At 28.3% G+C, this 11,812-nt stretch overlaps 5 protein-coding genes across 16 annotated transcripts in view; 3 read left to right on the plus strand and 2 right to left on the minus strand.

Annotated features, from left to right (window-relative positions):
• The first annotated feature begins 2 nt into the window (after window positions 1–2).
• LOC124949739 (60S ribosomal protein L14) lies at window positions 3–1,388 on the plus strand. 2 transcript variants are annotated; one of them, XM_047495379.1, is made up of 4 exons: window positions 3–143; window positions 489–590; window positions 863–1,057; window positions 1,191–1,388. In XM_047495379.1, exons 1-4 carry the CDS (start codon window positions 141–143, stop codon window positions 1,347–1,349), a joined length of 459 nt encoding a protein of 152 aa, XP_047351335.1. In that variant the 5' UTR covers window positions 3–140; the 3' UTR covers window positions 1,350–1,388. The 2 variants fall into 2 exon arrangements, with proteins under 2 accessions (XP_047351335.1, XP_047351336.1); XM_047495380.1 differs by lacking the exon at window positions 3–143 and adding an exon at window positions 318–340.
• A 170-nt stretch (window positions 1,389–1,558) lies between these two features.
• Window positions 1,559–3,991, minus strand: LOC124949732 (KIF-binding protein). Its single transcript, XM_047495365.1, has one exon. It carries the CDS (start codon window positions 3,692–3,694, stop codon window positions 1,865–1,867), a length of 1,830 nt encoding a protein of 609 aa, XP_047351321.1. The 5' UTR covers window positions 3,695–3,991; the 3' UTR covers window positions 1,559–1,864.
• A 256-nt stretch (window positions 3,992–4,247) lies between these two features.
• LOC124949736 (LETM1 domain-containing protein 1) lies at window positions 4,248–5,790 on the plus strand. Its single transcript, XM_047495372.1, has 3 exons — window positions 4,248–5,267; window positions 5,370–5,519; window positions 5,593–5,790. Exons 1-3 carry the CDS (start codon window positions 4,548–4,550, stop codon window positions 5,770–5,772), a joined length of 1,050 nt encoding a protein of 349 aa, XP_047351328.1. The 5' UTR covers window positions 4,248–4,547; the 3' UTR covers window positions 5,773–5,790.
• Window positions 5,791–5,906: 116 nt separating this feature from the next.
• Window positions 5,907–9,920, minus strand: LOC124949731 (zinc finger CCCH domain-containing protein 3). 2 transcript variants are annotated; one of them, XM_047495362.1, is made up of 7 exons: window positions 9,561–9,916; window positions 8,470–9,490; window positions 8,319–8,407; window positions 8,041–8,215; window positions 7,803–7,961; window positions 7,461–7,656; window positions 5,907–7,282 (listed from the first exon to the last, which is right to left on the minus strand). In XM_047495362.1, exons 1-7 carry the CDS (start codon window positions 9,598–9,600, stop codon window positions 6,821–6,823), a joined length of 2,142 nt encoding a protein of 713 aa, XP_047351318.1. In that variant the 5' UTR covers window positions 9,601–9,916; the 3' UTR covers window positions 5,907–6,820. The 2 variants fall into 2 exon arrangements, with proteins under 2 accessions (XP_047351318.1, XP_047351320.1); XM_047495364.1 differs by having other exon boundaries at window positions 6,973–7,305; window positions 9,561–9,920.
• A 106-nt stretch (window positions 9,921–10,026) lies between these two features.
• Window positions 10,027–11,812, plus strand: part of LOC124949728 (ecotropic viral integration site 5 ortholog) — a 25,481-nt gene continuing 23,695 nt past the window's right edge. For 9 of the 10 annotated variants that reach the window (XR_007101155.1, XR_007101157.1, XR_007101156.1 and 6 more), the window contains exons 1-2: window positions 10,027–10,333; window positions 11,032–11,185. The gene's annotated coding sequence lies outside the window, so the exon portion shown is untranslated. The remainder of the gene's footprint in view (window positions 10,334–11,031; window positions 11,186–11,812) is intronic. The other variant, XM_047495361.1, reaches the window with a different exon arrangement.

The following is an 11,812-nucleotide window of genomic DNA, read 5'->3' on the forward strand; positions in this document are numbered from 1 at the left end:
GCTGTTATGTTGGTAGTACTAGAAAAAGAAAGAAATCAAGTGAAACGTATAAGAAGATATAGGGATCGTAAGGTTTCAGTCTTGGTATTGATTCTCTTATTCAACTATATCCTGTGCAATTCTTTCGTTTCCGGTACATCATGGTAAGTGCATTGTGGTTCTGAACTTCATCGATATTATTTACGTAAAATATAGTAAGAATGTAAAATTTAAGTTTTGTATATTTATACTATTCTTCACTTATATTAAGTTAATGTTTTTTAGAAATTTTAATATATAATGTATCTAATATGTACAGCGTCGGTTAACATAACCTTATAATCAAATAGCTAACCACATGGTATGCATAGTTTGTTTAGAGTGCCGTCTTTGTTACACGTGTACTGAATCGAACTTTTTTTATGTGCCAATACCATTTTATATTAATATCAATCTATATTAAAAAGTTAATCATTTTTTTCAAGAAATAATGTTTGATATTTTTATAGCCATTCCAAAGGTTTGTGGAGTCTGGTCGAGTCGCCTACGTTAGCGATGGTCCTTACCAAGGCAAACTCGTTGCAATTGTTGATGTTATCGATCAGAACCGGGTATAAATGATTAATTATTTACACTATTAATAGATCTAGTATATATACTTAATATTTTATAGATTAAGTTAGATTTAATAGTTCCTGGTAGATATCTGTGATTGTGTTCGCATTTTATTATTTCAATGATGATCCCATTATATTGATAGGAATTGCCGGCTGACTTTTAGCTGATGCCAATTTTATTATCTGAGAATAAAATTATATATATAAATATATCGAGAGTAGTATAATTCTAGTGCAAATCCTTTTATCAATTGTAATATTAATAGGTTCTGGTTGATGGACCTGCAGCAAATGTACCACGTGGTCAAATGAGGTTAAATGAACTTCATCTTACTAAATTCCGTTTACGTTTTCCGTACACCGGTTCCACACGAGTTGTACGTAAAGCATGGGAAAAAGGTGAAATAGATAACTTATGGAAAAATACTATGTGGGCTAGGAAGGTCGCAGCTAAGAAGAAGGTAAAGAAACTTGTAAAAAAGAAAGTACTAAAAATTAATATTTAAAAATATCTGCTTTACATTTTTAAAAGAATGAAGTATACTTATAATGAAATAAATTTCTATTAACAAATTTTAAATTTCTTAATTTTAGCGCGCCGAGCTTAGTGACTTTGACCGTTTCAAATTGAGGAAAGCTAGACAAATAAGAAACAAATTGAGGACAAATGCTTTCTTTACATTAAAAAAGAAAGCTAAGAAAAATAAGACAACTGGTGTTAGTAAAGCAACCAAGAAAGCAGAAAAGAAGTAATATTATTTTGTGAAATAAAAACAGAATTTTTTCGCAGTACTGATGTCAATATATATTTATATACCTCACAATAATGAAATAGTCATAATCGAAAATAATCATAGTCATAATCTATAATAGTGAGTCTATAACGTTATTAAAACGTTTTCTCATCTAAAACAAATATTTAAATACATATTATAAAAAAATAGAAATCTTTAACGTGTTTCTTTTTAGATTGATTTACATTTATTTTTTATTTCAGAACTTCATAATAAAATAGATTAATTGTAGGTGCTTGATCTAGCAAAAAATCGTGTAAATTTTACATCAAAAAATTACATAATAGTCCTTTTTAACATTAATATACTTATAAACATATTTCACAAATATATGCATAGATACTCTTCATTGCGTTTAAAAACAAAACGTCATATATTCAATATACATAAAACAGTCAAATTCGATTTTCTCGAGACTACTGGTCACATGGAATTATTTATTTAATAGATATGGTCTTAAATATTCAAATGAATTTATTGTTCCAATAATTCTTGTTTTAATTTATTAACTTTCATAGGAAGCAAATTAACGATCTCTTCACATAAATTCAGTTCTTGTTTCATTATCTCCGCAGCTTCGGGATGAGTTTCGCAATAATCAATTACAAATCGGTAGGCATTAATACTATTCTGAGTATTCTGCAATTGTATAGATTTGTCAAGAGTTATGATTTTATTATACAATCTTCCCATCTGAAAATAGGCACCTAACGCAGGTTGCACGAGATCGTGAGGAAATGTTACCGTCCTTGCGTCTGTAGAATTATTCTCTAGGGAATCTAAAAATAATTGAAAATTTTTAATAGCACTTTTAGCCAAATGATTGATTTTCATTAAAGCATGAGGGTCTGTTTTATCTTCGCTTATTCGTAAACGATCCAACTTAATATCTAAAATATCGGAATATGTTTCGCTTAATTCCATCCAAATTTGTCTACATGCAGTTTTGTAGTATTGAGGATTTAACTCTTTAACAGTAGCTTCCAAGATATCTATTCTACGTTTATGCATTTTCGCCTGACGATCTTCATTTTCTTCGAAAAATGATAAATATTTGTATGCTTGGGATATATCTTGTATAATTTCTACATAATCTGATGCATGATTATCTAGAGTATAATATGCTTTTGCTTGATCTAACCATTTTTGAATATTTAAAAATACAGGTTTGGCATCATTAAAATCCAAAAGGTATGTATCTGTTATCTGATTTACAAATGGTTTGATATCATCTATCAGAATATCAAATTTTAAATCATCAAAAGATTTTTCTGAATCTTTTTCTGACTTAGAATTCAATTGACTGTCTCTGGTGTCATGGGGATCAGTTTCATCCTTTTCTGCTTTTTGTATAAGACGCTGTTTTGATAAACTAAGCAATAATATCCCATATTTAGCCCAGCATCTAGCTACATCAGCACTTCTGTGCTTGAAACGTTCACATTCAGCCGCAGCTATTTCGCTGTCTGCTTCATTTTCTTTTTCTTTCATCATATTTTCATATTTTTCCAATATGTAATATGCTACAGCTAAATGATGTCTGGCCTGAGTAAAACCTTCATTTTCCATAAAATACTGTGATAGAGTAGCTGCATTAAGAGCCCATTCTATGTAATCTAAGTCTTGTATTACTTCATTTTGTTCTAATTGCCTGCGCAATGTGATGTGACAATATACTGCAGATTTGTGATGATTTTTCAAAGCTCCATATACTTGTGCAAGATAATATAATGTCAATATATGTATTTTTTCTAGTACGTGCTTAGTACTTAAACCTTCTTTAACATCTACAATACCAAAATTTGATACCAAATCAACAGGATCACAACAAGAATTTTTTGTATCTGTGAAATCTTTATAAATCTGTTCTGCTTTATCAAGAAATGCTTTAGCTTTTGCTGGTTGATTCCATTGAGACCAAATTATACCCAATTGATTGAGACTCGCTAAAACTGGTAAAACACCTTCTGGTTCCAATTCTCTACCCCTCAGTAGATCAATGCATTTCATAAATTGCTCTTCAGCAACTTTTAATTCTTCTGTATCAGCATGAAGTATCCCTTTATTTAAATGAGTAATAGCAAGTAATAGTGTTATTAAATTTTTATCCTTTTCTTCTTGTTCACTGTTTATGGTATTATTAAGATTTAATTCTATTTCTTTAAGTAGATCTATAGCTGCATATTTTAATTTATAAGGTTCGCGCTCTAAATCAGATTTTCGATGTTCGTCCAGTAGTTCTCTGACTTCGGCAAATTTTTTTGTGATAAATGACAATTTTCCATTTAATTGTTCAAACGACATTGTAATCCTTGGAAAGTATGCTAGAAAATGTTTTAATATATACTGTTTTTTCTTTTATTAATAATATTTATTTTTTAGATTACTGATAATAAAATAACTCGCGATCACATCACTTTAAGGAACACAGATTAGCTGTCAGTAGCAAACAGCTATATAACCCCTCCTCTTGAATTGTTTTTACGTGATAACAAAGTATACTACCATTAATAATCTTCAATTCAATAAAATATACGTGTATGTGTGTATATACATATATTCCATTTGGCGAATTACTTTCTTTGTTTAAATGATTAAATTCTGACTGTTTTCTTCGAAGCCAATGATAGAGATGGGTTTTATCAGAAACCTATCAGAACGTTTCTATAGTTCGGTCAACATAGCAAGAGTAGTAAAAGCGAGTAGAATTCTGTAAAGAAAGATTTTACTAAAATGATAAAGTAAATTCTACCAATCATATTGTTTTATTTAAATAATATTTTCTGGTGGAACTCTAGAAAAATTGTAAAATATATTTTTGTTAAAACATTGCATCATGTTATAAATTATATAATATTTCTAATATTATTTATAAATTGTTGAGAAAAGAGATTGTATTAAAATGATCAAAATTTTTACTTTGTTTAATTTATTACCAGTATTCAGTATGCCTAAACACAAACATTTATTAGAATAGAATAAATAAATTCATTTTGTAAAATAAATGTGCTTAGGTATGTTAAAAGAGATTACTAATAAGTGAAATTTAGAAATGACTAACATAAGATCTCCGATTTATCTTAATTGAATAAATAACAAAAACATAACCTTCATATATTCAACCTGTAATAAAAGTTGCAAACAAAAATTAACAATTATGCATAAAGCTATTTCGAGAGCTTTTTTTTATGGAAAACATAATTCCATCTGTTTTTTATACAATCCAGTGCAACGTTATGTTATAAAAATAGAAAATAGAGATGGGAAAAAAGGAAAAGTATCTAACCTAAAAGACTATTGGTTCGGCAGATATATAAGTTATTTAAAAAAATATGTAGTAACTTTAGACAAGAATTTTCCAAAAATGATGGTTTTATATCGTACCTTCTCTAATGGTATCAAAGATTTATATTCTGATTCACAAACATATATATCTATAGTAATGAAACAGAATGTGGAAGGCTTAAATAATTTAACAAGACAAGAGATTCAGTTGGCATATACAATGCCCAAAGATCTAATTAAGATTTTTCCTGTTATTCTAACATCTTTGATTCCTTTTTCAAACTACGTTATAATACCTTTAGCCTATTTCTTTCCACGACAACTGTTGACTCATCATTTTTGGACACCAGAACAAAAAGCAAGTTTTATGCTTCATTTTCATAAAAAAAGATTCAAATACAGTAGACCATTATTTTATTGTATGCAAAATAAAGTCAACTACATTAATAATGAACTATTGAAAATTAAATGGAACGGAATCATTGCATGTTTGGGTAGTGGTGAGCATCCAACAATTGAAAATGTGTTATCATGTATTACTATATTTGCAAGTTCGCCATATTCAATAAATACCCTTGAACATAAATATATGGTAAATAATTAAATAAAGATTCCTTATTTGTTAATACATATATTATATAATATATGTATTATATATAATTTGTAAATACATATTTGATACTTATTATTTTAGAAAAAACTACTTGCCATTCATGGATTATCTATATGGACACCTTTCAGAAGGAGACGTTTAATAGAAAGAGGTATATTGTTAAAACGGATGGATAATGCCATTGTTAAAGAGGGAGGTGTAGATAATATGTCCATAGAATCATTATGTTGGGTAAGAAAATAATTCAAAGAATTTTGAAATAATATATATCTTATAGAAATCAATCTAATCGATATATTTTCAGGCCTTATCTTTTAGAGGATTAAATCCTGTAAATATGTCAATGGAAAGTATGAAAGATTGGCTTGAACAATGGTTGAAATTATCAGCATCAGTTGATAATTCTACATTATCTTTACTATTACATAGTCCGATTTTTTTAGCTTATAATCATAGTAATAACTTACATTTGTTGTATAAATAAAATAATTATTTCTGTTTCTATCTTTTATAAATATCTTTTTATTTATTAAATTAATAAAAGATATTTAATATCTAATAACTTATTTTAACTTAAAGGATATATAAATAAAATGAATAAAGAAAAACAATGGTATATTAGAGGTAAAATCTTTATTAACAAATATACATCCTTTATTTTTACAGGAGTCTTATACAGTTTACAAAATATAATTTTCATACTTCGTATATGTCTAACAGAGAAAATAATAAAAAATAATATGGAAGAATAAATATATAAATTCTCATAAATACCAAACATGAATTGCCCGACTTAATCACTTATAGAATTTAAATATAAAATTGAAATATCATGCTGGAGAACTAAATGCAGAATAATATTAAATTAATCATCTTCAGTCTTAAAGATGCATAATATTCTTATTGAAAAAATATTAGTATAATAGGATCGAGTTTCTTAAATGATTAAGAGTACAATGTCATTTAAAATATACTCAGATGCTTCTAACTTTAGAGAGCAATATTTTACATATTTGTACTTTAGATCAATGAGCATATTTCTTTTTTACAGTTTTTAAATATTCCGTGAACATTTCTCTCAATCATAATACTCATAATTGGATATATAACTAATTAATAATTTGGACATATAACTTAATAGTGTGGAATTATTTTAACAATAAAAATAAATTTAGTAAAATATAAATATATCTAATTTTTTTTTCTTTGATTTAAAATTCATTGTGGCAAAATAAAAACGTAAAAATAAGTACAATTAAATAATAGTAGGTATAAGATATAAAATTACACGATATAATTAATTTAACTACATGTATCACAATATTGCTTATAGAGAAATAAAATATATTAACGTGACAAATGAATTTTATGATTTACTAATACTATCAAAGACAAAAATAAAAAATATTTGAGGTTGAAAAGTTAATAATGCATAATATAAAATAAATTATATTTTTCCCAGCATATGAACATTTAAAAAGCATAGATAAATAAAATTAAAATAATTATGATTTAAATAATAATCACGTCTGTTAATTAATAGGGATAAAAGCGGGTAGAATACCAAGAGGCAATCTTTTCGGTAATTTGTTTTCAAAATTTGTTGACTCTTTTTCAGATATGCTTGGTTCTGCAATATTGTTGTTAGAAATTTCCTCATTCATAAATATATCGCCTGATTGTTGTGCTATTGCAACATTTTTTATAATTTGTACTTTTTTCATAATATTATCCTTTGTTGTAGCAAGATCATTATTGACTGTGTCAGTACTCTCATAATATCGTAATCTACATTCATGATTGGTCAATTCTGTATCATTCTCTATTGTAGATGTACTTTGACTTTTAGTTGCATTAGGTTCTTTTTGTAAATACTTATTGTTTTGTCGGGCAGTAGATGTAGTTGGTTTATGAGGATAGGGACAATACTTACCTTTGCTGCAGTTGCTGGTTTTGTTATATTCAGGGCAAAGATACTCATGACGCAGCTTACACTATAGAAGAAGAAATCACTAATCTAGTTATTTATTAGTTATATAGTTATTACGTGCGTTTTCATATAAAGTAAATACATTTGTAATTTGTAGAATTATTTATGATCATATTTATAATCAGGAAACATAATTTACTGATTACAGAATATAGTATATATAGAAATAAAAATATTGTTACCTCGTTTCCTTTAGAACAATATCCTTGCAGAAATTCTATGCAGATAGGAGTACTAGATGAAACTTTGACATGACGATAAGGACACTGATCTCGCGTACAACAGGCTTCTAGAAAATATTTGCAGGTTGGCATTTTCTCAGGTCCAACATCATGTGAAAGAGGACATGCATCCAATAAGCATTTTCCTTGAAGAAATCTGCACATATGTATGCATGTAAAAGTGGAATTTTAGATTTGTTTAAAGATATTACTTAAAAAATAATTAATAATTTATAATAAACAAAGTTCTTTAGATTATAAATTCCTGAGTTATGTCCCTCATAAATAAGAATAACTATATACTTTTTACAAACTGAGATCTGTTTTTTGTCATGAAGTTTAGAACAGGTTCCCTTCTTTTGATTGGCACAATATCCAAATCGTTGGAAGAACAAACATGGTTGGTTATTTTTGCGCATTTTATTGCGCAAAATTTGTATACTCCTTTGTTTAACTTTATTACTGTAGAGAGAAAAAGATAGAGAAAATAGAATTAAAGTGCAATTACATAATAAATTAATTAAGACTCAAATAACTTTACCTAATATTATTTTTGTGAGTAATTTTTGATGTAATCATGTTTCCAAGTTTAGATTCAGTTGTTTGTATAGCATTCTTCCGATTAGGTACATCTTTGCTTATTTTAAGTCTACAAAGCTTCTTACCATTTGTTGTAATTATAAATTTATCATTTTTATTGTTTGATGCAAGTTTTCCTAAAATAAGTTTAATAAAATTAAAAAAATGATTATATAAAACTATACATATTATAATAGGTATACTTATAGACATTTAATCTAGTCAAAAAAATATCCATACTCTTCAAAGAGTAACTTCTTCGAACTAATTGATTTCTGGATGATTTGTATACTATTCCTCCAATTGTAACTAATTCCATCGAATTATACCTGTAATATAAATGATACTTATATATAGACCAACAATTTCTATTTCTATATAATATAATTACTTGGCTTTCTTTGGTTGGGAAGTTTCACTTTTCTTCGGTTCTGTTAATGATTGTATAGTCCTGTCAATTTTGTATTTATTTACTTTTGTTTTAGCATTATGTACCTTTGATAAGTTTATATCATTACTGTTGCATTGCAATGTATTATTATTCGCTACAATATTTTTTGTACTCTGTAATATGGTAGTTTTAATTTTTTTTGTTGGAGAAGGTTTTTTAACTTTTTGTGGACCTATTTGAGAAATCACAGCATTTCCTTTCATTGTGCGTTTAGCTCTTATTAGTTTTCTTTTTGATAATAATAAAATATTTGACATATTAGTTTTTTTTATGGGAGTCTTTGCAGTGTCAATTTTTCTTATAAATTTTAATCTTGAACATGCAGGTTGATTAAAATTTGGTACGGTCTCTCGTTTTTCAACTATTTCTGATTCTTTAGTCGATGATAATTTTGATATTAATTTTGGATTTATATATACTGATTTTTTTACATCTGTCTGAATAAAACTTTCTTTAATACCTGATTTAACACATGTATAATTACTTTCTGTCATTGAAGTTGAACTCGCAATGCTAGTCATTATTTTTGGGTTGACATGTATCGAAGGTTTTGTATGAAGTTTCAACTTTTTTATGTCCATTTGTGTTAAATTTTGTTGAGAATTATTCATTATGTTAGAAGTATTATTCATTGTAGTTTCATTTGTACTAGCAACACTTTTCACCATTTTAGGATTGACATGTATGAATGGTTTCATATGCATTTTGGGATTGATATGTACCACAGGATTTTGTGGCTTAAAATATGGATTAACATAAACGTTACAGGACATTGTTGAAGGCTTTATATGTATATTATTATTTAATTTTTCATAAGTCACTATGTCAGTTGGTCGAGATTTAGGAAATGTATTTAAATTACTTTGACATTCCGATATATTCATATTTATATTCTGTTTATTTGTAGCACTACTATTAGGCAAATTTCCAGATGATTCACTCTTATATTTTTTTATAAGACCTGAAATGATGACCTTGTAATCACGGATTTAGACAAAATTTATATGGCGTAATGAACATCTACAACTTACGAGTCAAATAATCGATCTCATTTAATAGTTTTACATTCATTATAAGAAAAACAAAGTTCACTTTTCAAAGATAATATATGTTCTTCTATTTTCTTTTTCTAATAAAATACGGCGCGTCTCTAAGGATTCTACTTATATCGTATCACATGACGCCAAAGAATACACTAGAAAAAACGTAGAATTTCACTCGCAAATGTGTAAACTGTAGGCATGAAAAAAAAGAAAAAAGATCACAACGATTAATTGGTCTCTAAAATCATTGAAAATACGAGCCAATCACAATTTTCAAGGTATGATGATTTCGATATCTTGTTTGACGAGGATAAGGCAGAGAAAAAAATGACGTTGTCGTCGATACTGAACGTACCTTTATTCCAGTTGAAATTGTCTCTGCAAGATGGCGCGAGCGCGCCAAATGCAATAATAATTTAAATTGACTTTCTATACGTCAAGTGATTCGCGTTTCGTAACGGTATTCGAAAGAACGTAGGAAGTGGGACGTCTACATTTGCTTTCGCATTTACAATCCTCGCAATAAGAAAATTCCCTTATAGAAAGATGGTGGCGATAGAAGCGTTCATTCGTTGGTAACATTGTGCGCGTGGACAAATCCATCGTGATGACAGTTTCGAGCGGTGACAGTTGCGTACATGTTTGTCAGGTTGCGAGAAGCGTTCCTTCCTATTCCGTTAGTTAGTAAGAGCCACTTTCATCGTTTCGGCCAACGCTCCGTTGTTTAATAAGTTATCTACGGAATACGAATCGTGCCGGAGGTAAGTGACCTAATACACTTTGGTATGTTAGAACCAGATGGTCGCAAGTGATTAACTTGACAGTTTGTTGTTCCGTAGCCCTTGAAAAAAAAGCCTACCGGCAAAATTATACCCTTTTTCAGCATAGTTGTGTGAAACACTCGTTCACCTGCTTTTCTTTTTTTTTTCTGCTCCGTTATACATTCTTGATTACTTTTATCTATTGATTCGATAAAGAGACCATGTAATACATGCAAAGAACACATGGCTTATATTTCAAGATATAATTTATTTATTTTCTACATACATTTTATTTTAGCAACTAATTGAATTTTCTTCTCTTTTTCTCCTTCTTTTTCTCCTAAAAACTAACCAATCTTAATTCTATATTGTTTCATGCAAGATGGTGATAAAAATTGAAAAATATAGTTTTGCCTAGATATTGACCATTCATTTGACAAAGATAATTATTATTCTTTATTAGTATAATAACGAACACGGTGTTATCTCTTTTTGTCGTAAAGTTATATTTTTACGGAAACGGTAAACGAGTGAAGTAGATAGTGCTGAATACTAACAAGTTACGCAGTGTAATTCTAAATTTACCTTTAAGTATAATACATTAGTTATAATGGTGACAATTCTTGTTTTCTATGTTCTCTTAAGGAATAAAGGTATATTGTGTTTATTTATGTCTCTTTTATTTGTTATCTCGATAGGACATTCGTTAATTATCATTAAATTCAACGATAAAAATCAAATGAAAGTATCGGACGATAAAAGACTGATCGAAAAGAATGATGAGATCGTTATCAACATTATAAAAGCGTGCGATCGACATTATGAAAACATTTCGAAACTGATAGAAAAATAGTAAGTATGCGACGTCAGAGATAATTAAAGCGATGATAGGGTGGTGATCATTCGGCCGACAGAGAAACGATGACGAGAACGTATATACGTAACACGTGTATATACACATACTCTCTCTCTCTCACTCTCTCTCTCTCTCTCTCTCTCTCTCTTTCTCTTTCTCTTTCTCTTTCTCTCTCGTCTGGTACGAGCGATGATCCGTAAATCGGTAATTGTAAGTATAAAATAATGAAATACGTTAAGTTATAACAATTCAAATAATGTCTATGTATTCTCCCAAACAACTATGAGTCTCATGAGAGAGTTTTGTCCTTGGTAATACCTAAAACGAATTGACTTGCAACGAAGCCGATTATTTTCGTCTATTTTTCAATGCTTATCGAGAAATTGGACATAGATTTTAAATAGAATTCAATTAGCTTTTTAAATATATACATAAAATATGTTCTTTCGTTGTCAATTTTAACGAGCTCGATATGCTTGTTTCTTTCTTTTTTTTTTTTTTATTGTTTTTCCTTTCTTTCTTTCTTTCCCTTCTTTTTCCTTACTTAAGGAGAAAGTAAAAATGTTATTCACACTCTGGGAGTCATATTTTGGAAAACAAGAAGAAAAAGAAAAAAGAAATGA

This window comes from Vespa velutina, chromosome 6 (assembly GCF_912470025.1).
Source record: "Vespa velutina chromosome 6, iVesVel2.1, whole genome shotgun sequence".
NCBI lineage: Eukaryota > Metazoa > Arthropoda > Insecta > Hymenoptera > Vespidae > Vespa > Vespa velutina.

Coding starts and splice junctions, on each gene's coding strand:
- LOC124949732 (XM_047495365.1), bottom strand. CDS start 3,694: ATGTCGTTTGAACAATTAAATGGAAAATTGTCATTTATCACAAAAAAA.
- LOC124949736 (XM_047495372.1), top strand. CDS start 4,548: ATGCATAAAGCTATTTCGAGAGCTTTTTTTTATGGAAAACATAATTCC. Junction 5,268..5,369: donor CCCTTGAACATAAATATATG/GTAAATAATTAA, acceptor TTATTATTTTAG/AAAAAACTACTTGCCATTCA. Junction 5,520..5,592: donor CCATAGAATCATTATGTTGG/GTAAGAAAATAA, acceptor ATATATTTTCAG/GCCTTATCTTTTAGAGGATT.
- LOC124949739 (XM_047495379.1), top strand. Junction 591..862: donor ATGTTATCGATCAGAACCGG/GTATAAATGATT, acceptor TAATATTAATAG/GTTCTGGTTGATGGACCTGC. Junction 1,058..1,190: donor AGGTCGCAGCTAAGAAGAAG/GTAAAGAAACTT, acceptor TCTTAATTTTAG/CGCGCCGAGCTTAGTGACTT.
- LOC124949731 (XM_047495362.1), bottom strand. CDS start 9,600: ATGAATGTAAAACTATTAAATGAGATCGATTATTTGACTC. Junction 8,408..8,469: donor TCCCAACCAAAGAAAGCCAA/GTAATTATATTA, acceptor TTTATATTACAG/GTATAATTCGATGGAATTAG. Junction 7,657..7,802: donor CAGATCTCAGTTTGTAAAAA/GTATATAGTTAT, acceptor ACATATGTGCAG/ATTTCTTCAAGGAAAATGCT.